The sequence below is a fragment of the Bos indicus x Bos taurus genome, chromosome 19, assembly GCF_003369695.1.
Source record: "Bos indicus x Bos taurus breed Angus x Brahman F1 hybrid chromosome 19, Bos_hybrid_MaternalHap_v2.0, whole genome shotgun sequence".
Classification (NCBI taxonomy): Eukaryota; Metazoa; Chordata; class Mammalia; order Artiodactyla; family Bovidae; genus Bos; species Bos indicus x Bos taurus.
Genome location: NC_040094.1, coordinates 11,107,342 through 11,134,450, shown reverse-complemented (window position 1 = coordinate 11,134,450; position 27,109 = coordinate 11,107,342). Strand labels below are relative to the sequence as shown.

The 27,109-nt window shown below is 37.0% G+C and overlaps 1 protein-coding gene across 8 annotated transcripts in view; it reads left to right on the top strand.

Moving 5' to 3' along the window:
* TRIM37 (tripartite motif containing 37) overlaps nt 1-27,109 on the top strand; it is a 151,438-nt gene that overhangs the window by 7,441 nt on the left and 116,888 nt on the right. For 6 of the 8 annotated variants that reach the window (XM_027518464.1, XM_027518462.1, XM_027518466.1 and 3 more), the window contains exons 3-9: nt 3,260-3,300; nt 4,822-4,938; nt 5,957-6,044; nt 7,118-7,240; nt 8,747-8,870; nt 9,725-9,792; nt 23,877-24,001. In XM_027518464.1, coding sequence (XP_027374265.1) covers nt 3,260-3,300; nt 4,822-4,938; nt 5,957-6,044; nt 7,118-7,240; nt 8,747-8,870; nt 9,725-9,792; nt 23,877-24,001 — 686 coding nt within the window. The remainder of the gene's footprint in view (nt 1-3,259; nt 3,301-4,821; nt 4,939-5,956; nt 6,045-7,117; nt 7,241-8,746; nt 8,871-9,724; nt 9,793-23,876; nt 24,002-27,109) is intronic. The other 2 variants (XM_027518465.1, XM_027518468.1) reach the window with 1 other exon arrangement.

Here is a 27,109-nt window from a genome sequence, read left to right as displayed (position 1 = left end):
TGTCAGAGTGGGAGGAGAAAGAGACAGCAAGTATAAAAACTGTCAGAGAATCTTACTGTAAAGGGGAGAAATAAGGCAGTGATTTGAAGGGGGATGTTGAGAGTCACCTTTTGGGAGAAGGTTTTTATCTTGCTGGGACTAAACCAGTAGAGGATAAATAATGATACTAGAGAGACGAGCATAATTACAGAAGCAAAGTCCTTGAGATGTTGAGAACTCCACACAACCGAGTTGTAATATTATTTATTTGAATGCCTTCCCTTCTTTTCCATCCCATCTCTGTTCGTTTGTCCGCAGAACTTGAACTGTCTCTGACAGTCCAGATACTTGTGTCATTTTAACAAACGAATGTTCAGGTGCGTGAATAGACTTGCCTGAAGTCACGTGGCGGTCGATGGAGGACTGAGGGTAAACTCCCTCCCAGGCCAGCACTCTGCCTGGGGCTCTCTGGTGCCTCCACATGCACCAAAAGACAGGAACATGGCTGTGTTTTCATTTATCTCCCTGTGCTCAGTTGATTTTTTCTCAATGTCTGTTTCTGTTTTGTATTTTCTCCCTTTTTTTTTTTTTACTGACATCTTTCTCATCTAATTTTTAAAATTTATTTTTAATCCCCTCTTGATTTTCAGCATTGGTAGCAATTCATTTGCCTATAATTATTGACTTTGTTTTTCATTTTTCAGTCTTTTAAAATTAGGTATATTTGACATACAGTAAACAGCATGTATTTAAAATATATAATTTAATAAGTTTTGGCAGATGTTTACATTGAAAAGCCATTCCTGCAATCAAGATAATGAATATGTCTGTAATCCCCCCAAACTTCTTTTTGCCTCTTGGTAATGCCTCCGTTTGCTTGTTTTGTTTCTCAAGCAACCAGGAATCTGCTTTCTATCACTTTAAGTAAATTTGCATTTTCTAGAATCTTATACAAATGGAACCTTACAAAATGTACTCTTAAGGGTTTGGCTTTTTTCACTCAGCAGAAATTATTTTGAGATTCATCTGTGGTGTTTTAACAGTACTATTCCTTTTTATTGCTGTAAAGTAGCATTCCATTGTATGCATAGCTATAATTTGTTTATCTATTCACCCATTGATGGACATAAGAGTTGCTTCTAGTTTTTGGTGTTTGCAAAGAAAACTTCTATGACCATTTGTATACAAGTCCTTAAATGGACTTAAGCTTTCTTTTCTCTTGGGTAAATAGAAATGAAATGGCTCAATCATATGGTAGGTGTATGTTTAACAAATTGTCAGACTATTTTCTAAAATAGCTGTATCATTTTACATTCTTACCAGCAGTGTATGAAAGTTCCAGATCTTCTATGTTAATGCCAACACTTGGTATGTTCAGTCTTGAATTTTAGCCATTCTTACAGGTACGTAGTAGTAATTCAACTTTTCCCTTGAGATCAAGAAAAAAACAAGGATGTGTACTTTTATTACTTTGGACCCTTATACTCTCCCCAAACCCTTGGTAACCACTATTCCTTCTCTGGAATCCGGCTAGTCTAAGTACCCCATATAAATGGAATCAAAGAATATCTCTTCCTTGCTGTTTATCTCTGAGCTCTCTATTCTGTTTCATTGTCCTACGTTAGTACCAAACTGTTTCGATTTACCGTAACTTTGTAGTAAACATTGAAATCAGGCAATGTGAGTCCTCTTAACTTTGTGAAAAGTTTTCAGTTTTTCACCCTGGAGTATCATGTTTGCTGTGGGGTTTTTATGTATTGTTGTTGTTCAGTCTCTCAGTTGTGTCCAGCTCTTTGTGACCCCATAGACTGTAGGACACCAGGCTTCCCTGTCCTTCACTGTCTCCCATTATTTGCTCAAACTCAGGTCCATTGAGTGGATGCTATCCAGCCATCTCATCCTCTTTTTCCCCCTTTTCTTCCTCCCCTCAATCTGTCCCAGCAGCAGGGCCTTCTCCAATGAGTTGGCTCTTCGCAGCAGGTGCCAGAGTATTGGAGCTTCAGCTTCAGCATCAGGCCTTCCAATGAATATTCAGGGTTGATTTCCTTTATGATTGACTGCTTTGATCTCTAAGGAACTCTCAAGAATCTTCTCCATCACCACAGCTCAAAAGCATCAATTCTTCAGTGTTCAGATGAGGCTAGAGAGGTGTGGGCTGAGACTACCTCTGGAGGACAGCTATGACTTTAGCAGAGCATTGTTTGAGGGAAAGAAATGTGACCTAAATCTGGCTTTGCTCAGGGACCAAAGAAATAATGTTCAAGGTTATTAAGAATGGAATCCTTTTCCATCTATTTTCTTTTTCTTACAGCTTTATTTTCTGTTCTGCAAAGTAGATTTTCCCCCTATTTATCTTCTGTTGTTCTTCAAGGATTCCTTGGGAATTTTATTTCTGAGTTATTTGACTTTATTTAAAAAATTTAGGTTCTTTCATAGAAACAGGAAGGAATAAACAGAAATAGCAGGTATTGGGGAGTATATAGCTATTGGATTATATATTTATTTACCTCAGAACCTATTAACCAGGTAATTAAAACAAAATATTTTATTGTAAAGTTAAAAAAAAAAAATTTAACTATGAAGCTATGTTTTTGGAAATGTATTCAGGAAATCTTAACATCTTCTTTGTAGATGGTGTAAAACTGCTCCCTATCCAGTAATAATTAAAATGGTTATAGTAATAGAATTTGAGGTTTAGTAGAGATATTATTCTTTTATAAAACCTTTTTATAATTATGAGGAAACCAGGATATGTAGATGTTCAAATTGTTGAACTGTAGAACTCTTAAGACAGAGTTTTACTGTATTGCTTATTTTATATTTTTCGAATTTTATATCCATAATGCATATACTTTACTATTAGCTTGCTTTTCAAAAAGGAATTTAATAGTACCTTAAAATTCCTCGGAGATTTTATGATGAGTCAGTTAGAAGTAAATCATCATAGTGGCTTGTTTCGGGGTGTGGAAATGACAGTGTTGTTATTATTTTTGTGGAGATTATTTTATCGTCCCTGTGAGATCCAGACTCCTAGGATCACTTTCTTTTCCTAGGAGAGAATAGCTTCTTAATAATTATTTTGGGATGAGCTCTGTCCCTTTGAAAATTTATTCTTGTCACGATGATAATGAGGAGACAGATTGCCTGCTATTCTGTAAGTATCTCTATAATTAATGCAGACACTAGAGAGGTAAACTCATTAATTTTGGTATGTAAGTACTCAGTATGTACAAATTAATGGTGTTTCTGCAATCAAAATCTAATTCTTTTGCCTCCTTAGCGCTGGCTGACAGAGCAAAGAGCCCAGTGTCCTCATTGCCGGTAAGCATTTTCCTATGATTGTGAATTTGGAAAGTAGTGACGTGATGGGGTCAGAGTGTGCCCTAATACTCATAAAGTTCTTTCTGCAATCTGCTACATTTATTCTCTTTTTGAATACAGTTGAAAAGAATATAAGCAGTCTATCTGTCTGAAGATGTGCAGACCAATTTATCTGACATAGAATTATATAGAATATATTACATTGTTTACCTTCTTTTGGAAAATCATTGTGTAACTTCTAAACTTGGCTTTTGTAACTACAAAAAGTAATAAAGTTTCTGTTAAAAAAATCCATAGCTGAATAAAAAGGCTTCTGATTCTGATTCTGATACACCCCAGCTAATCTTTTCATAAATTAACACTTTGAGAAGAAATTGTTAAGTTTGTTCTTTTAGACGTCTATCTATGTATACTGATATGTGTACCTAATAATTTTTTCTTAAAACACAAAAATGATATTTTGTTGTTTGCTTCTTTTTTCCATGTAAAGTATAGTGGTGCCTTTATTGATGGTATGTACACATGTGTCATTTAAAATCAATGTTTGAATAATAATCCACTATAAGATTATACATTTATTTGTGCTTATACTGGAAGACGTTTAGTTTGTTTCCATTTTTGGTTATTTCAGATGATGCCAGATTCCATTGAAGGAAAAGGCTTTTTACCATTCTATGTTCCTAATAATAGATATTGAAAGTACCTTTTTATTACATCCTTGGTAACACTGAGTTACCAATCTTTTTTTCTTTTTTGTTATTCTGCTAAGTGAAAAATGGTATCTTGTTTTTAATCTGCTTTAAAAAAAAATGATTGGAACTGAGCATCTGTTAACATTTTTAGCCATTTATAATTAATTTTTTTCTTAAACTGTCTCTCTATATCTTTTGCCCATTTTTCTTCATGTATTGTTCGCATTTTTCCTATTAACTTCTAAGAAGATCAGGACTATCAAATAGAACTTTCCATGTGATGGGAATGTTCTCTAGTGTTGCTGTCAAATGTGATAATTGAGCACTTAAAATAAGTCTAGTGCAACTATGTAATGAAATTTCTTAAGATTAATTTGAATTTTAATTTAAAGTCACATATAACTAGTGCCTATTAGTTTGGACAGTAAAGCTTTAGGCTAAGGAATTGAGAATTTGTAATCTAAAATTTTTTTATTCCTTTTTAAAAAATAAATAGTACATTATTGTAAAAATAGACTGCAAACCATACTTTTTATTATGTCTTTGTTACTATCTTGATAGTAATTGGTATGAATATGATTGTGAGCTCTATTTTGAGGAAGGTGTTTATTTTTTCTTGATAATTTTTTTCCAGCTTTGCTGAGATATTAATTGACAAAATTTAAGCTATAAAATTCTGAAAGGATTCCTCCCCATTGAGTTAACAGATCTGCCACCTCAGTATTTACCTTTGAAATGTGTTTTAGAAAATGATCTTAAATTCCTGAATGAGAGTATACGTGTGTATATATATATATATATGTACACATTTTTTTTTTTTTTTCTCCAGTGCTCCACTCCAGTTACGAGAACTAGTAAACTGTCGTTGGGCAGAAGAAGTAACACAGCAACTTGATACTCTTCAGCTCTGCAGTCTCACCAAACATGAAGAAAATGAAAAGGACAAGTAGGTCCTCAGTTTCTTTGTTCAGGTGTTTCATAGATTGTGCTCCATGCCTTTTTAAATGACATTGAAAGATTCTTTCAGTTTCGTAGGTGAACACTAGGACAGTTTTCTTCTGGTGTGGGTATCTCTGTTTGGAAAGACCCTCTGACAAGCAGGGGCTGCTCTCTAGTTGCAGCACAAAGGCTTCTCATTGTGTTGGCTTCTCTGCTGTGGGGCAGGGCTCTAGGGTGCGCGGCTCAGTAGTTGCCGCTCACGGACTCTACACCTTGGGTTTAGTAGTTGTGCGCTGGCTTAGTTGCTTCACAGCATGTGCAGTCCTCTCAGATCAGGGATTAAACCTTTGTCCCCTGCACTGGCAGGTGATTCCTATCCACTGTGCCACTAGGAAAGTCCTTTTTTTTTTATGATGGCCATGCTAATCAGTGTGAAGTAATATTGTGGTTTTGATTTGCATGTACCTTATGAAGATGTTGAGCATCTTTACATATCCATTTGGCCATTTGTGTATATTCTTTGGAGAAGTTTCTGTTTTGTATTTTGCCCATATTCTAATTGTTTTTGTTTGTTTGCTTGGCTAGTGCTAAGTCGCTGCAGTCAAGTCTGACTCCTTGTTGACCCCGTAACTATAGCCCATCAGGCTCCTCTGTCCATGGGATTCTCCAGGCAAGAGTACTGGAGTGGGTTGCCATGTCTTTCTCCTGCTTGGCTAGGGTATTTGTTTAATTATAGGAATTCTTTATATAATTTGGAGATTAACTCCTTACCAGATACAGAATTTGCAGCTATTTTCTCTCATTCCATAGGTTGCCCTTTTACTGTTTATTGTGTCATTTGATAGACAGAGGTTAATTTGATGTAGTCTAATTTACACAAAAGCCATGGGAGTTCATTCTATATTTCCTGAGATAGAGTCATTTAAAATTGACTGACTTATTTGCCCAAACTTAAGTATTTGTTGTGGTAACTATGTTCCAATTTTAATTAATTTGTAACTGTACTTTTTTTCTATAACATATAGGTGTGAAAATCACCATGAAAAACTTAGTGTGTTTTGCTGGACTTGTAAGAAGTGTATCTGCCACCAGTGTGCACTTTGGGGAGGAATGGTAAGAGGAACAAATTCAGCATATTACTTTTAGTTAGAGTCTTGAAAGCACTGACATTTTTGTTTGATTTAGAAAGTAATATCATTTTACTCTGTTTATAGAATGAAAATTAAATGTATCTGCTTCATAGCAGAATGTATTGTGTCTTTTGTTATTCCAGAAAATTTTCTTTTGTGGGAGATTTTGGTGTATGATGTGCATTCCTTACATAAATATTTTAATTGAAAACCTGTAAAATGTATATTTATTTGCAAATCTTCTGCTGTAGGATCAAGGTCTTTTCCTTAATCTGATACCCTGGTCAGTTGATCTGATATCCTGGCTGTGATTTCCAATTCTAGTTTCTTTAAAATGGAACAAAAACTTTATAGGCGTTTGTGAAACAATATGAATGTAGACATTTAGATCTTATGATTTTTTTTTTAATCTTCTTTTCTCAAGTACCTTTCTAATTTATTCATTTGTTTTAGAGACTGGGGGTTCAGTGATGAACACAACAAATATCAAACAGCTAGTTCTACACTCACTTGCTATTGTGCAAAATATTAGAAATAAGTATACAGTGCTAATGAGAGTGAGTGACCATGGCACCTAACACTGTAAGCCTGAGTTAAGTTCCAAAGGATGAGTAGGAGTTAAGTGGGTGGAGAATTTGGAGAAGGTGGAGGAAAGAGAATTATTTTTGAATAAGGAGTTTCTTTGGCAAAGGGCTGGTGGGAAGAAGTTTGAGGACATAGAAGAAGGCTAGTACTGACCAAGAGAAGAGTAATAAAAAAGGTAGTGTCAGGTGGTTTTGGCCACGATTAAGGATTTTGTTTCTTTAATGAGTGAAGATTTCTAGATAAATAAACGTTTTGCTAAAGTCCATTATCTAAAATCTTGAAGGATTTTTTTTTCCTGCATGGGCCAAGTGATTTTAAGCAAACTCTGGCCTGTTTTAACAAACAGGCAGAAGATAAAATTCACTTGAAATTATTTACCAGTTTAGTAGTATCTGTAGAGTGTTAAGAAAGGAATGTAAATGTAGATGAGATATATGAAAATGTTCTAAAACTACTCATTAATTTAAATAGCATAGTGGACATACCTTTAAACCTTTGGCGGAAATTTATGAGCAGCATGTTACTAAAGTGAACGAAGAAGTAGCCAAACTTCGTCGACGTCTCATGGAACTGATCAGCTTAGTTCAAGAAGTGGTAAGAATACTACTACTAAAAGATCATTGTATCTTTTATAGTTTATAATATATGTACATATATATTTTTCTTTTCTTTTGATTTTTTTGCCGCACCATGTGGCATGTGGGATCTTAGTTCACCAGCCAGGGATCCAGCCTTTGCCCCCTGCATTGAAACAGCATTCTTAAACCACTGGACCACCAGGGAAGTCCCTATAATAAAATATATATTTTTTATAATATAGATCAATCAGATGTTGAACTCAAGATTTGAAAATTTGATACGATGTAGTTTCTCTCACTAACATCAAACCAGCAGAAGAATTGCATCCAAATTCCTTGCCTGTTTTGAAGTTGGTGCCAGAGAATTGCCTGTTCTTACACAAAAATAGGGAATCAATGAATGAGTTCAATGAGCCTATTTGTTACAGAGTCAATTACTGACTTCTGAATAGAATCAGTATTGACATGTTATAGTCATTAAGTCATTTATTCTTTGGGAGAGTTTCTGCTACCACATAATGAACAATTTCTGATCTTCTGAATTAGAACTACAAAATTGAAAGAGTAATATTTAACACTGCTCTTTAGATATTGTCTAAGTCAAGAGCTCTGGTGAGTTACTTACCATTTGTGATAATATTTCTATGGGAAAATATAATAAGCATCAAACATTTAAGTCGAAAATACACTTTTGGAATTTATTTTGTTTAAAGTTACCAGAATGATAGTTATTAATGAGGTTTGTGGACCATTCCTAACATAAAGATGTTTTTATTTTACTCATGCAGGAATCAAGATCGAGATTATCATTTTTATAACATTCTTTATACAGAAAATAATGTTTTTGAGTTACATGTGTGTTGCACAAAGTCATTTTGGACTATAAACAAGTTGGATGACTTGCATTTGGCTTTTGTCTACGTTTTTTTCTATTGTTTTCTTTTGATGGCATTTTAATTTGGGCATTAAAGAAAGTGTTTTGTTGGTAATTTGACATTCTCACTGCTTTTGCTTATAATAATAAATGTAGGAAAGATTACATTTTATTTTGGGTGGTGTGCTATTTTAAAAAACTGTACTATGCAGTCTTTAAAAACCTTATTTTTTTCTTTCTGAGCTTAGTTCTGAAAAAAATTTAAAACTTTGTAAACTAGATAACGGTTTTTCAAATTTTTCATTTGTTTTAGGGTGATGTGAACTGACCTTAGTGTACTTTTTGTTTTTGAACAGTGATTTCCTATATGGTTAGGCTTTGTGCTTTATATGTGTTACCTAAAGCAGTTTTTTGTAATTACATATCTTTTCTGTTTAAGTGCTAAAATATTATGTACTTTATTATGTTTTAATTGTTTAAAATTTTTTTCTGAGTTTTCTGTTGTATTTGAACAATTAAAAAGTGTTATTGGCTTACAGTTTTTAAAGAGGAAATTAAATGACTTTAAGAATTGCAGTGATAATGTTAAAGTCCATTTACTTCTGCTTGAATAATTCAATTAAAAGTTTTTACCTGTTTATTTTCTAGGAAAGAAATGTAGAAGCTGTTAGAAATGCAAAAGATGAGCGTGTTCGGGAAATTAGAAATGCAGTGGAGATGATGATTGCACGATTAGACACACAGCTAAAGAATAAGCTAATAACACTGATGGGTGAGTTTTCTTGTGTACATGGGGCTTTGAACCTCCTTGAGATACGTCTTAGAAGAGCTAAAGTTGATAAGTTATAGGCTGGGGAAAGATTGCTTTAAAAAAAATTCTGCCTATTAATTGTTCCCTTGTGTCAGTTAACATTACACCAAATTGATATGATTTCTGCTGACATCATGGGATATGCTTCCAGCTCCTCAGATTTTGTGTTTTACAAAGATGGTCTGCTTTGGCAAGCATGCCTGTACTATTATCTTTTATTTTTTCTTAATCATGTAAAGCAGTTTCTTTCTTCCTTTACTATAATAATAATTCATTTATCCCTCCATGTTTCCAGCTTCTTTGAGACCGTTTTCCTCTCTGGGCATTCTTTTTCATAGGTTCCTTTTTATTCAAAGAACATACCTCTTGCTGACATTTATCACAAATGGTCCACTTACTATATTCTTCTTTTTAGGCCGCTCTTAAATTTGGGGGGAGGAATTATTTCAGAATGGTTGATTGATTAAATACTTTTGTACATCTTTATATTCCTTAAGAAGCAGTAACATTAATTTCATGACAGAGTATGTTGTCATTAGATATTTCTTAGAAGGATTTAGTAGAATTACATTGCATTTTGTCTGTTACTGTAGTTAGTGTTGGTTCTGAAATCCTCTTGTCAAAACTACTATAGTTAAAATTCTGAAAAAAAAAATAAAATAAAATAAAATTCTGGGAAATTTTTTAAGATAGCTGTAATGAAGTTTTGCTTACTTGAGATTGATTTCTTATTATTTAATAAGTTCAATTAAAGTTAATTTCATTTTCAAACCAATAACGAGCCTGAATGTTCATCTTTTGCTATTTCTAAATAGGTCAGAAGACATCTCTGACACAAGAAACAGAACTGTTAGAATCCTTAGTTCAGGAAGTAGAGCATCAGGTAATGGAATATTAAATGACATGAGATAAAGACTTTATCCTTTTTTTATTCATGTAGTTGAAAAGTTTTTTGGTTTTGTTGTTTTTTGACAGTTTATATAAGATCAAAGATCTGTGGATCTGTGTGCTGTACTAGGAATTTTTATGAAATAGGAATCAGCTGATTGAGTTTCTGCATCATGTTTGGGAACTAGGCAAAAAAGATTAAAAAAAAATTATTTGTTGGTTGTGTTGAATCTTAGTTGCATCATGTGGGATCTGGTCACACAGATTCTCTAGTTTTGGCAGGCTTGGTTACTCTGTGGTATGTGGGAATCTTAGTTCCTAAGACAGGAATCAAACCTGTGTCCCCTGCACTGTGAGGCAGATTGTTAACCACTGCACAACCAGCGAAGTCCCAGTAAAATAAGATTTATTTTGTTTTTGCAAAAATGGAATTATTTTTACAGAGAATGCTGCTGCTGCTGCTAAGTTGCTTCAGTCGTGTCCGACTCTGCGCGACCCCATAGACAGCAGCCCACCAGGCTCCTCCGTCCCTGGAATTCTCCAGGCAAGAACACTGGAGTGGGTTACCATTTCTTTCTCCAGTGCAAGCATGCATGTTAAGTCGCTTCAGCCGTGTCCGACTCTGCGACCCTATGGACAGCAGCCCTCCAGGCTCCTCTGTCCATGGGATTCTCTAGGCAAGAGTACTGGAATGGGGTGCCATTTCTTTCTCCAACCTACTGCATAGTGATGTAGAAATTATGAGATAATGTATGTAAATCAGGAGTATTTTGAAGTCAGTAAAAAACCTAGGTATGGAAGGAGTCAGTTAAAAAATGACTGCCCAAAAAAAAAAAAAAAATTACTGCCCAGCATCTGTAGTATTTGCATCTTAGGCTTTTAATTGCCAAATGAACAGATCATTACATTCATTTCCAGAGTAACAGACTGTAACTAGTGGTCTATAACTTGGTAGGCATTTAGAGACTTTGCAAAGGTCTCTAAATCTGCTGAGTAATGTATAATCAGAGAGGCACAACCAAAACCTATAACCCATGCTAAATTAATTGACAAGCCTTTTTTACAACAGTTAATTATTTGGACCTGTCTCCATACAAGGATAATTAAAAACTACTCAGTCCCATACAAGGAAGATGAATAGGAAAACTACTTACCCTCATGAATTTTGAGCAATAGTTCTTTTGCTCTAAGATCATCAAAACATTTTACTTCAAATCCTAGATATGAAAACCTGCGCCTCAGATTGTCAGAGAATAGTCAATAGGAATCTAAATCAGTAGATTAAGATCTTCTGACATTGTGACTTAATTGGTGACTTCAAGATACAATATTATTGCTAATTACTAACATGTAGTGATCCTTAGGATAAAATTAGCATTTTTATTTATGAAAAAAATTTTTATTCAATACCAAATAGATAGTAGGCATTGTTTTAGATGCTTGGAACACAGCAGTGAAGAAAATGGCAAAAAAAAAACCTGTCCTCAAAGACTTTATAATTTTAGATTCAGAGTAGGTGGGGATAAAGTCTATAGTGAATGAATAAATAAAATGAATAAAATGTATAGATATTTGATATATTTATCTGTCTTGAATTTGGTTTTTGAGATTCTTTAATTCTTGTGATACACAGCTGTTTCATGCGATTGTTCTCTTAATTATCATCCTGGGGATTCCCTTCATTTCTTTTTTAGGTTAAATCCTGTGTTTCCTGATTTCCATGGCTTCCTGCTCTTGATTTACACATTTGTTTTGGAATCACACTTCCTCTGTGGCTTTTATGAAAGAGTGATCAGAATAAATGTTTTGAGACTACATGTCTGAAAATATGTTTATTCAATCTTTACACTTGATTGACAGTTTGGTAGAATTCAGTACATAAATATTTATATATTCTTGTTTTTTTTCTCTTCAGTGTTTCATGCTGCGTCATTGGTGGAATCTTACTTTACTGAGCAGGGATTGAACCTAGGCTGTTGGCAGTGAAAGCATGGTGTCTTAACCACTGTAACTACTGGCCTGCCAGGGAATTCCCCAGTATTCCCATTCTTAATTGTGCATGTTGTTCTAGAGAACAGATTTTCCCCTCCAGAGAACAGTCAAGCAGCCTTCTGCTGGAATGATGGGACAAATTTTTTAAACCAGCTATAGTGGAGTAGGGGTGGGATCTGGGGATCTGTGCACTTTTTTTTTTTTTAAACAGTGTTGTTGAAGGATAATTGACCCAAAAAATAAGCTGCGTGTATTTAAAGTGTACAATTTGATAAATTTTGACAAATGTATACCCCTATGAAACCATAGTCATGGTAGTAAGTTTATTCCTCCAGAATTCTTTGTGCCTCTTTATAAACTCTGGTTCTGCTTCTTCCAATACTTCCCTCTCCAGGAAACCCCCAATCTGCTTTCTGTTACAGATAAATTTGCCTTTTCTAGTGTTCAGTATAATTGGAATCTGACCTAGGTTCGAACGCTGGGTTGGGAACATCCCCTGGAGGAGGGCATGGTAACCCACTCCAGTATTCTTGCTCAGAGAAGCCCATGGACTGAGGAGCCTGGCAGGCTGCAGCCCATGGGTTCACAGAGTTGAACAGGACTGAGTGACTAAGCACAGCACACACGTTTTATGTTTGATTTCTTTTACTCAGCAGAATTATTTTACAGTTCATTCATGTATCAATCAGCCAGTTCAGTTCGGTCGCTCAGTCATGTCCAACTCTTTGCGACCCCATGAACTGCAGCATGCCAGGCCTCCCTGTCCATCACCAACTCCCGGAGTCCACCCAAACCCATGTCCATTGTGTCGGTGATGCCATCCAGCCATCTCATTCTCTGTCATCCCCTTCTCTTCCTGCCCTCTATCTTTCCCAGCATCAGGGTCTTTTCAAATGAGTCAGCTCTTTGCATCAGGTGGCCAAAGTATTGGAGTTTCATCTTCAGCATCAGGCCCTCCAATGAACACCCAGGACTGATCTCCTTTAGGATGGACTGGTTGGATCTCCTTGCAGTCCAAGGGACTCTCAAGAGTCTTCTCCAACACCACAGTTCAAAAGCATCAATTCTTTGGCGCTCAGCTTTCTTTATAGTCCAACTCTCACGTCCATACATGACCACTGGGAAAACCATAGCCTTGACTAGACGGACCTTTGTTGGCAAAGTAATGTCTGTGCTTTTTAATATGCTGTCTAGGTTGGTCATAACTTTCCTTCCAGAGAGCAAGCATCTTTTAATTTCATGGCTGCAGTCACCATCCACAGTGATTTTGGAACCCAGAAAAATAAAGTCAGCCACTCTTTCCCCATTTATTTGCCATGAAGTGATGGGACCGGATGCCATGATCTTAGTTTTCTGAATATTGAGCTTTAAGCCAACTTCTTCCCTCTCCTCTTTTACTTTCATCAAGAGGCTCTTTAGTTCTTCTTCACTTTCTGCCATAAGGGTGGTGCCATCTGCATATCTGAGGTTATTGATATTTCTCCCAGCAATCTTGATTCCAGTTTGTGCTTCCTCCAGCCCAGCGTTTCTCATGATGTACTCTGCATATAAGTTAAATAAGCAGGGTGACAATATACAGCCTTCATGTACTCCTTTTCCCATGGGCTGCAGCCTGCCAGGCTCCTCAGTCCATGGGATTCTATGTTTGGAACCAGTCTGTTGTTCCATGTCCAGTTCTAACTGTTGCTTTCTGACCTGTATGTGGGTTTCTCAAGAGACAGGTCAGGTGGTCTGATAGTCCCATCTCTTTATTGACTATGCCAAAGCCTTTGACTGTGTGGATCACATGTATCAATAGTTCTTTCCTTTTTAATAGCTGAGTTGTATTCCATTGTGTGTATATGCCACGATTTATTTTTCCATTCAGCTATTTATGGTCATTTGTCTTGCTTCTTTTTTTTCTATTGGCATATAGCGAATTAAGAATGTTGTGATAGTTTCAGGTGAACAGCAAAGAGATTCAACCATAGATATACATGTATCCATTCTCCTTGGTTTGCTTTCTGGTTTTGACTTTTACAAATAAAGTGGCAATGAACATTCATTTACAAATCTACATGGACATATATTTCCTTTTCTTTTGGGTCCACCTAAGATAGAATGGTCGGAGAAGGCAATGACAACCCACTCCAGTACTCTTGTCTGGGAAATCCCATGGACGGAGGAACCTGCTTGGCTACAGTCCATGGGGTCACGAAGAGTTGGACAGGACTGATCCAACTTCACTTTCACTTTTCACTTTCATGCATTGGAGAAGGAAATGGCAACCCACTCCAGTGTTCTTGCCTGGAGAATCCCAGGGATGGGAGCCTGGTGGGCTGCCGTCTATGGGGTCGCACAGAGTCGAACACAACTGACGTGACTTAGCAGCAAGATAGAATGATAGACATATGATTCAGGTTTTAATAAATGCCATCTATTTTCCTGAATAGATTGTATCATTTATATTTCTGTCAGTAGTCTTTGAGAGTACTAGTTTATTTACATTCTTGTTAACATGTGATGTAGTCAGTCTTTAATTTGAGGTGTTCTCATAGAAGTGTAATAACATTTCATTATCGCTTTATTAGGTTGGGGCAAAAGTAATTGCAATTTCAGACCGTGATTTTTAAATCATTATACCTAGGTTCAAACACGTTTTTATTAATTAAAATAGAAATCATTACAATCAACACATTTTTGCCAACAAGAAATAAATTTGTTTATTCCTGTAGTGTAAAAATCTGTTCTTCAGGATTCAACGAACTCTTGAAAAGCATGTTCTACCTCCTGTTGCTTGAGGAAGCATTTTTCCCTGCAAAAAGTTGTGAAGATGTTTGAAGAGGTGGTTGGCAAGAGGTCAGGTGAATATGGTGGATGAAGCAAAACTTTATAGCCCAGTTCATTCAACTTTTGAAGCATTGGTTGTATGATCTGCAGTCAGCCATTGTTCTGGAGAAGAATTGGACCCATTCTGTTAACCAGTGCTGGCTGTAGTCATTGCAGTTTTTGGTGCTTCTCATCAATTTGCTGAGCATACGTCTCAGATGTAGTGGTTTTGTTGGGATTCAGAAAGCTGTGGTAAATCAGACCAGGAGCAGATTGCCAAACAAGTGACCATGATCTCATTTTGGTGCAAGTTTGACTTTGGAACGTCCTTTGGAGCTTCTCAGTCCACCCACTGAGCTGGTCATTGCTAGTTGTATAAAATCTACTTTTCGTCACACATTGTAATCTGTTTGAGAAATGGTTCATTGTTACGTAGAATAAGAGAAGACAACACTTGAAAAATGACCATTACTTTGATGTAAGGTCAGTTCACGAGGCACTCAGTTATCAAGCTTTTTCACCTTTCCAATTTGCTTCAAATGCCAAACGACTGTAGAATAGTAAACGTTGAATTCTGTAGCAACTTCTCTTGTAGCTGTATGAAGATCAGCTTTGATGGTGGCTCTCAATTGATTGTTGTCACCTTCCAATCGCCGGCCACCATGCTCCTCATCTTCAAAGCTCTCATCTCCTTTGCAAAACTTCTTGAACCACTGCTGCTCTGTACATTCATTAGCAGTTCCTGGGCCAAATGTATTGCTGATTTTGCAAGTTGTCTCTGATGCTTTATAACATGACCCATTTTGAACTCGAATAAAAAATCACTCAAATTTGCTTTTTGTCTGACATCATTTCTATAGTCTAAAATAAATATACAATAAACTGCAGTAAATCAGTAGCAAAAAAAGAGAAATGAGCATTAAAGTGATGTGTAGCATAATGACATTTGTTTAAGAATGTATTCCAATATCAGATGATAAAGTTTAACAATGCAAAACTGCAGTTACTTTTGCACCAACCTAATAATTTACATTTGCCTTATGACTAATGATGCTAAGCATCCTTTCTTGAATTTATGTGTCATCCATGTATCTTCTTTGTTGAGGTATCTGTTCAGATCTTTTTGTTATTCAAATCTTTTGGCCATCATTTTATTGCCTTGTTTGTTTTCTTACTGAGTTTTGAGAGCTCTTTATATAGAAAACTAGATATAAGTTCTTTATTAGATAGGTGCTTTGCAAAGATTTCCTTCACGTCTATGGCTTGTCTTTTCATTCTCTTAGAAGTGTCTTTTGAAGGGAAGTTTTAAATTTTAATGAAATGTAATTTATCAGTTTGTTCTGCTGTAATAGCTAAGAAATCTTTACCTAACCCAAGATCACAAATATTTTCTTGTATGTTTTCTTCAAGAAGTTTTATAGTTTTAGGCTATATATTTAGGACTTTGATCCATTTTGATCTATTTTTTGTGTATGAGGTATGGATCCAAAGTAGTCTTTTTGGTTTAATTTGTACATGTATGTGACTATCCAGTAGTTCTAGCACCATTTGTTGAAGGCCAGACTTTCTTTACTGAATTGCCTTTGCATCTTTTTCAAAAATTAATCCATGTACACATTACCTACTGATTTGTTTTATGCCACCACTGCACTGTTGCTTTTTATAATACTGTTGTAAAAAGATTACTGTTGCTTTTTATAATAAAATAAAGTAATAAATAATAAAGTAATAATAAAGTAAATAATAAAATAATAAGTAAATAAAAATAAAACTAAAAAGTAAGTAAAAGTAAATAAAAATAAAATATTAAATAATACAAAGTAAAAAGATATAAAAAGATTACTGTTGCTTTTTATAATAAAATCAACCCTGAATATTCATTGGAAGGACTGGTACTGAAGCTGAAGCTCCAATATTTTGGCCAGCTGCTGTGAAGTGCCAGCTCATTGAAAGAGACCCTGATGCTGGGAAAGATTGTGAGCAGAAGGAGAAGAAGGTGACAGGATGAGATGGTTGGATAGTATCCCTGACGTGATGGAGATGAGTTTGACCAAACTCTAGGAGATAGTGAAAAACAGGAGAGTCTGGCGTGCTAACAGTCCGTGGCCTTGCAGAGTCAGATGTGACTTAGCGACTGAACCACAACAAAAAGTGTTAACTCTCTAACTTTGTGCTTCCGGTTTTTAGAACATTTTTTTTTTAATCGTCATATGAACTTTAGATTCAACTTTACAAAGAGATTTAACATTTCTACCAAAAAAATTTTGGTATTTTTTTTCTTTAATACTTATTTTTTTTAGCTGTTTTGAGTCTTAGTTGCAGCAGGTGGGCTCAGTAGTTGCCGTGTGTGGGCTTATGGCACGTGGGATCGTAAGTTTCCTGACTAGGGTTAGAACTCGAGCCCCTTTTATTGGCAGGCAGATTCTTAACCCCTGGACAACCAGGAAGTCCCATGTTTTGGGGTTTGGTTGGAATTACAGTGTTATCAATATAGCAACTTGGGGAGATGTAGCATTTTAACAATACTGAGTCTGTTTCATGAAGAAGGCTCCATTTATTTCAGCAGTGTTTCGTAACTTTTCAGGGCACAACATTTTCACATTGTTGGATTTTTTGGTATTTCAGAATTTTTGGTGATAAAGGATGAGTTTTCCCCCCAGTATTATTATTTTGGGGATATAGTTGCTGTACAGTGTTGTGTTAGATTCTGCTGTACAGCGAGGTGAATCCACTATATGTACACACATATCCCTTCCCTCTTGGACCTCCTTCCCATCTAGGTCACCACAAAGCATGGAGCAGAGCTCCCTGTGCTATATACAGGTTCCCAGCTGTTACCTAGATACATATATCAATCTTAATCTCCTACGTTGTGACCCCTGCCACTGGTGTTCATACATGTGTTCTCTATGCGTGTCTCTCTACTCTTGCCCGCAGAAAGGTCCATCTGCACCATTTCTTTAGATTCCACATATGTGGGTGATACCTCATTGTGGTTTTCACTTGCATTTCTCTAATAATTACTGATGTTGAGGATCTTTTCTCATGCCTCTTGGCCACCTCCTATATTGTTTTTGGAGAAATGACTGTTTAGGTCTTGCACCGATGTTTTGATTGAGTTGTTTGTTTTTTTAATATTGAGCTCCAACAAGCTGTTTGTATATTTTGGAGATTGGTGAGTTTTAAATTAGGCCTTCTTCAGAAGAAGAAATTGTGTAGAACTGGTAATGTTTCTTTCTTAGATGTTTGTTAGAATATACCAGTGAAGCCATTTGAATCTTGTTTTCTTTGTGGAAAGAAAGAAAACAGGAAGTTTTCAGTTTCTTTATAGATATAAGGCAGTTTTTATGACTTCCCCAGCAGTCAAATGTTTAAGACCCCCATGCTTCCACTGCAGGGGGTACAGATTTGATCCTTGGTTGGGAAACTAAAATGCATTCCTCACAACATGGCCAAAAAAAAAAAACCAGGGCATTTCATGTTGCCTTCGTCTTGAATGAGCTTTCATAATTCTGTCTTTCAGGGAATTATTCTCTTTCATTTGAATTTGCTGAATTTGTTGACATAAAATTAATAATAGTCCCTTATGGAGAAGGCAATGGCACCCCACTCCAGTACTCTTGCCTGGAAAATCCCATGGACGGAGGAGCCTGGTAGGCTGCAGTCCAGGGGGTCGATAAGAGTCGGACACGACTGAGCGACTTCACTTTCACTTTTCACTTTCATGCATTGGAGAAGGAAATGGCAACCCACTCCAGTGTTCTTGCCTGGAGAATCCCAGGGACGGGGGAGCCTGGTGGGCTGCCGTCTATGGGGTCGCACAGAGTCGGACATGACTGAAGCGACTTAGCGTTAGCATTACCCTTTTAATATTTTAGAATGCAGTGGTGTTACTTCTTCCTGGTATTGGTGATTTGTGTCTTCTTTCTTTTCTTCCTGATCAGTCTGACTAGAGTATATTGAATTTTGTTGATCTTTTCAACTAAGTAGTGGTTTTGTTTTTTCTCTGTTGTTTTGCTGCTTTAAATTCTGTTGATTTTTATTTTGATCCAATTGCTCAGTTGTGTCTAACTCTTTGCGACCCCATCAACTGCAGCACGCCAGGCCTCCCTGTGCATCACCAACTCCCGGAGTTTAGGCAAACTCATGTCATTGAGTCGGTGATGCCCTCCAACCATCTCATCCTCTGCCATCCCCTTCTCCTGGAGTCCTTCAGTCTTTCCCAGCATCAGGGTCTTTTCCAGTGAGTCAGTTCTTTGCATTAGGTGGCCAAAGTACTGGAGTTTCAGCTTCCACATCAGTGCTTCCAATGAATAATCAGGACTGATTTCCTTTAGGATGGACTGGTTGGATCTCCTTGTAGTCCAAGGGACTCTCAGGAGTCTTCTCCAACACCACAGTTCAAAAGCATCAATTCTTCAGCGCTCAGCTTTCTTTATAGTCCAGGTCTCACATCCATACATGACTACTGGAAAAACCATAGGCTTGACTGAACAGACCTTTGTTGGCAAAGTAATGTCTCTGCTTTTCAATATGCTGTCTAGGTTGGTTATAGCTTTTCCTCCAGAGACCAAGTGTCTTTTAATTGCATGGCTGCAGTCACCATCTGCAGTGATTTTGGAGCCCCCAATAATAAAGTCTCCCACTGTTTATCCATCTATTTGCTGTGAAGTGATGGGACCAGGTACCATGATCTTTATTTTCTGAATGTTGAACTTTAAGCCAACGTTTTCGCTCTCCTCTTTCACTTTCATTAAGAGGCTCTTTAGTTCTTCTTCACTTTTTGCCATAAGAGTGATGTCATCTGTATATATGAGGTTATTGATATTTCTCCTGGCAGTCTTGATTCCAGCTTGTGCTTCATCCAGCCCAGCGTTTCTCATGATGTACTCTGCATATAAGTTAAATAAGCAGGGTGACAATATACAGCCTTGCCTTTCCCAATTTTGAACTAGTCTGTTGTTCCATGTCTAGTTCTGATTGTTGCTTCCTGACCTGTATACAAATTTCTCAAGAGATAAATCAGGTGGTCTGGTATTCCCATCTTCTTTCAGAATTTTCCACAGTTCTTTGTGATCCACACAGTCAAAGGCTTTGGCATAGTCAATAAAGCAGAAATAGATGTTTTTCTGGAACTCTCTTGCTTTTTCGATCATCCAACGGATGTTGGCAATTTGATCTCTGGTTCCTCTGCCTTTTCTAAAACCGGCTTGAACATCTGGAAGTTCACGGTTCACGTTTTGCTGAAGCCTGGCTTGGAGAATTTTGAGCATTACTTTGTTAGCGTGTGAGATGAGTGCAATTGTGCGGTAGTTTGAGCATGCTTTGGCATTGCCTTTCTTTGGGATTGGAATGCAAACTGACCTTTTCCAGTCCTGTGGCCACTGCTGAGTTTTCCAAATTTGCTGGCATATTAAGTGCAGCACTTTCACAGCATCATTTTTTAGGATTTGAAGTAGCTCAACTGGAATTCCATCACCTCCACTAGCTTTGTTTGTAGTGATGCTTTCTAAGGCCCACTTGACTTCACATTCCAGGATATCTGGCTGTAGGTGGGTGATCACACCATCATGATTATCTGGGTTGTGAAGATCTGTTTTGTACAGTTCTAATGTGTATTCTTGCCATCTCTTCTTAATATCTTTTGCTTCTATAAGGTCCATTCGATTTCTGTCTTTTATTGAGCCTTTCTTTACATGAAATATTCCCTTGGTATCTCTGATTTTCTTGAAGAGATCTGCAGCCTTTCCCATTCTATTATTTTCTTCTATTTCTTTGCTCTGATCACTGAGGAAGGCTTTTTATCTCTCCATGCTATTCTTTGGAACTCTGCATTGAAATGGGTATATCTTTCCTTTTCTCCTTTGCTTTTTGCTTCTCTTCTTTTCACAGCTATTTGTAAGGTCTCCTCAGACAACCATTTTGCTTTTCTGCATTTCTTTTTCTTGGGGATGGTCTTGCTCCCTGTTTGCTGTACAGTGTCACAAACCTCTGTCCATAGTTCACTAGGCACTCTGTCTATTGGATGTAGTCCCTTAAATCTATTTCTCACTTCCACTGTATAATCGTTAGGGATTTGCTTTAGGTCATACCTGAATGGTCTAGTGGTTTCCTCTACTTTCTTCAATTTAAGTCTGAATTTGGCAATAAGGAGTTCATGATCTGAGCCACAGTCAGCTCCCGGTCTTGTTTTCGCTGACTGTATAGAGCTTCTCCATCTTTGGCTGCAAAGAATATAATCAGTCTGATTTCGGTGTTGACCATCTGGTGATGTCCACGTGTAGAGTTTTCAGTTTAATTTGCCCTTTCTCCCCTAAAATGTTAGGATTGAAGTTGCAGAGGATTGAAGCTGGGTTATTGATTTGAGACCTTTCTGCTTAAAGCACATTCTTACATCCTTTGTGAGTTCTTTGACACATGGGTTCTGCAGAAGTATGTTACGTAGGTTCCAAATATTTGGGGATTTTTCTGATAGTCTATAATGTCAGGTGAAGTTGGTTGATATTGATGTTCAAGTGTACTGTAACCCTGTGGATTTTTTTGTCTCCCCTGTTTTATCAGTTATTGACATGGGGGTATTAAATTTTCAGCAATAATCCCATAATTTGTTTATTATGGCAGTTGTATTGGTTTTTACTTCATGTATTTTGAAGCCATATTAGTAGGGGCATAAACAGCTAAGATTGTTATATTCCCTTGATGAACTGTTTCCATTATCACTGTGAAAGACCTTCTGTTTTCTTTCAAATCTAGTTTATTTGATATTAAAAAGTCATTTTAACTTTCTTTTAACTAGCGTTACCATGTCATATCTTATTCTGTTGGTTTTCTTTTAATGTATTTGTTCCTAAATGTGTCTCGTAGGCAATATACAATTGGGTCTAAATTTTTAACCCTTTCTGACAATCTTTGACTTTTAGCTGGTATGTTTAGTGTGCTCATTGATTTGGTAAAGTTTGAATCTACTGTCTTACTGTCTGTTTTCTTCGTTCTGCCTGTTCTTTGTTCCTTTGTTGGGTTTTTTTTTTTTTTTTTTTTTTAATGTTTTGGTTATTTTTGGGTTGAGTATTTTTTTTATTTTGTGTATTGTCATTAGGTGATGACACTGTTATCAGTGATAGTAAATGTAAATGGATTGGACTTCCTTGATAGTCCAATAGTTATGAATCCACTTGCCAGTGAAGGGGACATGGGTTTAGTCCCTGGTCTAGGAAGATTCCACATGCCATGGGGCAACTTAGCCTGCATGCCACAATTACTGAGTCTGTGCTCTAGAGCCCAAGTGCCACAGCTACTGAAGCTTGCCCACCCTGGCACCCATGCTCCACGACAAGAGAAGCAATGAGAAGCCTGTGCACTGCAACTAGAGACTAGATCTGCTCACTGCAAGTAGACAAGGCCCACACACAGCAATCCAGTGTCCCAGTGCAGCCAGAAATAAATAAAATGAAAAAATGAATTTCATAACCAATCAGCCTAGGAACAATATAAGAAAACACAGTTAAAACCCAACTCTGTTGCAAATAGAAATGCCAAAATCTTAAAGTACCGGCAAATCAAAATCAGTAGGATATGTAGTAAAACAAAACCAGAAAGCAAGACTTGGTAGAGTTAAGCAAAGGAATGTTGCATTATCAGAAAAGTCAGTTGATTGTAACTCAAGAGACTGGAGGCTAAAACCACAAGAACATGTAAGTAAAAATAAATAGAACGATACTAATTTTAAAAATAACATTGAGTTATATTTGATCCTCATTCGTTGCCAAATTATTCAGGAAACTAAGAGTAGAAAGAACTACCTTAACCTTATGAAAAATGTCCGTATAAAAGTCTACCTTTGGAGGAAATGAGGTCAAAGGGATACACATAGTATACATTCAATAAATATTTGAATAAAAGTTATAAATTTTGGTATTTATCATGATATCGATTATGTCATATCATTATTCTTGGTGAACTATAAGCAACTACCTTTTAAAAGGTAGCTGTAGTGGGTTTTACGAATATCATCCATTTGGCACTTGATAGTGTGATAGTGTGTTAGTTCGGAGAAGGCAATGGCACCCCACTCCAGTACTCTTGCCTGGAAAATCGAATGGACGGAGGGGCCTGGTGGGCTGCAGTCCATGGGGTCGCTAGGAGTCAGACACGACTGAGCGACTTCACTTTATTTTTTCACTTTCATGCATTGGAGAAGGAAATGGCAACCCACTCCAGTGTTCTTGCCTGGAGAATCCCAGGGACGGGGGAGCCTGGTGGGCTGCCGTCTGTGGCGTCACACAGAGTCGGGCATGACTGAAGCGACTTAGCAGCAGCAGCAGCAGCAGTGTGTTAGTTTGCTAGGGCTTCCGTAACAAAGACTAGGAGGCTTAAACAACAGATTTATTTTCTCAGTGTTCTGGAGGCTGGTAGTTCAAGATTAAGATATTGGCAGGTTTGGTTTTCCTTGAGACCTCTGTCTTTGGTTTGCAGATGGCTGCCTTCCCTTTATGTCCTCTGAAGGACTTTTTTCCAACTGTAGTTACACTCTGAGGTACTAGTGGTTGGGGTGCAACATATGAATTTAGGGAGGGGATACACTTCAGCCCATAGCAGGTATTTACAGAGCTGTGTCACAGCTTCATGGTTGATGTAACAAACCTAGCAAAGCAAGCAGCAGTAGATATGACTCCAGTTTTACACAACAGACTCTTAAGCCACAAAGCTGATGTGTGGCGGGACTGGGGCTTTAAACTGGTGGCTTGAGTACAAAATCATAGTCTTTTAACTACCACGCTGATTTTGCTAAAGTTGAATGTCTCACTTTTTACCTTTAGTTTGACTTAATGTTTCCCAGATTGATAGAGGTTAAGACTTTTTTTCTCAGTCTCCTGGAGTGAAATTTGAGAAATCCTTGTTTGAAAGTCATTGACTTCTAGAGGTTTGTTCATTTATATATATAATGGCTTCACTCTACCACTCTAAAATATACATATATAAGATATACAAATATATTGTAGTTGCTTAGAATTGGATTTATGCTAATATACAGAGAGAGGAAAATACATTAAAATCAAATATATTTACTGAATAACTTTACTGTTACAATGGGAATCAATAAAACTAGATCCTTTACTTATTCTTAACTTTCAGACCCACTTTGAAAGAATCATTGTATTTTTCTTCATGTCATTTTTTTCAGTATATAACCGAAATAACTTCCATTTCCTTTAAGGATCTTGGGTGTGCCAATGCATAGTAATTTTGTTTATTCAGACTTTTTTTTTTCCCCTCACACAGTTGCGGTCTTGTAGTAAGAGTGAGTTGATATCTAAGAGCTCAGAGATCCTCATGATGTTTCAACAAGTTCATCGAAAGCCTATGGCATCCTTTGTTACCACTCCTGTTCCACCAGACTTTACGAGGTACGACACTTTTTTTTTTTTAAACTTTATATGCAAATGCATATACTTAGTTTCAAAAGAATGCTATTACTGGGGACTTGCTGGCAGTCTAGTGGTTAAGACTTCCTGCTTCCACTGCAGGGGTGTAGGTTCAGTCTCTGGTTAGGGAACTAAGATGCTGCATGCCATGCAGCCAAAAAGTTAGAAACAAAGAAAGAATGCTATTGCTGACAACTTGAACTCAGATAGTTCTCCTTGACCAATGAGTCTCCATTTCTTTGTGAATTAACAAGTCAGATATAATATTTATATTCTGTTCAAGCACTGAATATTATTAAAAGGACTAGGTATTTGCTATTGTAAAACAGATTTGAGTCAACTAAGAATGTTCGTTAATATTCTAAGGCTAACTCTGTGATAGTGTGGTCAGCCATTTCAGTTTTGAAGATTCCTTTTCTGAAGTGTTCCCCCATTACCAGTGGAAGGTAACAAGTGTTGGCATAAATATCACATATTAGGAAAACGCTCTTACAGTTCAAAGTCGGGTACATGGATGTCCTATAGCAGAGCCAGCTGAAGTGTTTCTCCAAAATGCAAATTCCTAGGCTTGTTCCCTGACAGTCTGTGGAGACAATATTTAGGAAATAATGTTGAGCACCCTGAGTAATTCTGCACTAAAGTTTAGGAACCATTGATGGAAGTCAACTCCTATGGTAACACCACTTGCAGCAATTTCTCAGGCAAGCAACTCTGCTTGACTTCTTGAGTTTCAGGCTCTATCACATCTAGTGATTGTTTTGATTTCTTTTTCCTTTCTAATTGCCCAAGGAACTTAGAACCCCAATAATCTTTCCTTTCACTACCTTCTTTTTTGGGTAATGATAGAAGGAACTGACATTGGGGTTAGGTGGGGGAGGTAGGAGAGGCATTTATAAAGCAAAAACCACCAAGAAATATATTTTTTTTAATCTGATAATTAAGGAGTTTTCCCTGGGAAAAGGTCACTTTATGGCCCTCTGCCTCGCCAATAAACCTTACTGTCTTACTGGAAAATTTGGCTTTTAACTGTTATTTTTATTAGAAACTCAATTTATGATTTACAGTATAGAAGAAGCAGGTGTTCATCTGTTGCAGAATAGATCAGCAACGCAGAGAGAGCCAAATAAGAAAGTCTATGGATATTAAGTTATGGAGGAAAGTTTAGGTATGCAAAGCATTGGTGATTGTTTCTAAGCTTTGAGCTCAGGGGACTGATTACATCCCATCGGTTGATGATTTGTGATAAAGCCACTGCTAAGTCACTTCAGTCGTGTCCAACCCTGTGCAACCCCACAGACGGTAGCCCACCAGGCTTCCCCATCCCTGGGATTCTCCAGGCAAGAACACTGGAGTGGGTTGCCATTTCCTTCTCCAATGCGTGAAAGTGAAAAGTGAAAGTGAAGTGGCTCAGTCGTGTCCGACTCTAGCGACCCCATGGACTGCAGCCTACCAGGCTCCTCCGTCCATGGGATTTTCTAGGCAAAAGTACTGGAGTGGGGTGCCGTTGCCTTCTCCGTGTGATAAAGCCACAATGGAGAGTAAAAGGTCATTAAACAGTTAGTGTTATTGAGGTTGCTGAGGGTTGGACACGACTGAGCGACTTCACTTTAACTTTTCACTTTGATGTACTGGAAAAGGCAATGGCAACCCACTCCAGTGTTCTTGCCTGGAGAATCCCAGGGACGGGGGAGCCTGGTGGGCTGCCGTCTATGGGGTTGCATAGAGTCAGACACGACTGAAGTGACTTAGCAGCAGCAGCAGCAGCAGTGTTATTTATAATATTAAAGATCATCTCTGTGCTCAGCACTGTTGGAAGTGCTACATAGGAGACATGGAATAGGAAGCAATAATCTTACTGGATATATATTCCATATTAAATGGTAGAGATTGTATATTAAAATCAAATATTTGTTACTCAATTATATCAGAAATTCTAAGATGAAGTCTAGTTAGCTACTGGTGTGGTTAAGATGACTTCATAGCCCCGAAAGGAAATGTGTAACACCTTGAAAGATACTTAGAATTTCACTAGGCAGAAGAGAATAGGATATGTGTGTATGAACAAAAATATGAGGATGTGAGAAAAGCTGCTTTATTTGGAAGTCAGCAGAGAAATCATTTCAACCGGAATTTGAATGGCTATTTTGTTTTGGGGCATTTAAGTCCTCCCTGAGCAGGGAAAATACAGTTCTCAGTCCATAAAGAGTTTTAGTTTCTGGGAGTACTGGTCAACTTGGGATGGAAAACCAGTTTTTATGTAGCTGACCAGTATGTTTTCTTAAGGGAAAATGGGTACTAATACCGTTCTTCCCTTTGTTTATTAAGTTATGATGAAGTCTCTGGTCTAAAGATTTGCAAATCAGTATTTTTCATATTATTAGACTAGAGGCGTTTTGAGGCTAGCCTCTCCATATTCCATGAAGTTTCATTGATGTCATCGTGAGACACATCTAGTCATCATAAAGACCAGAGTAGGAGAGGTATAGAAATAAAAGCTTGAGAAGACAAAGCTGTGCCTGATTTGCAGGCGGAATGGTAACACCATCATGATTGTAGATAACCACTGAATGAGTGAACATAATGTGAAAATACTAATAGTTAAAGGTGGTAGAATTGGTAGAATTAGTTTAGCAGTCACTGTGACTTTGTATGTTTGTATAAAGAATGCAAAAATAAGTTTTTGAGCAAGTATTTCTACCAAATTACAAAAATTTTTCAGAAAATGTTTGTAAGTATTTCATCTATTCAGTGAATATTTGAATGCCAGCTATGTCCCAGGCATGTGCTGGGTACACGTAGAGAGCACAATAGAGAGTTCTTATTTCTTCAGTTATGATTTAGTGAAAAAGATAAGTGATTGAGGCAGTAATAAAATAAAATGTGATCACTGTTGACAGCTGAAGTGTATGTGTCCTGTTTTAATGCTTCCCTGTAGCACTGATGTTACATGTGTCTGAAAAGTTTTCAGTGAAAAACTATATGTATGTAGGAGTACATCACAGTACCCTAGGATTGATCATTGTTCTCTGTGCTCTGAATGTTATTTTTTTCTCCCTCTTGGTCAGTAAGCTTTAGCAACCTATATGCTTT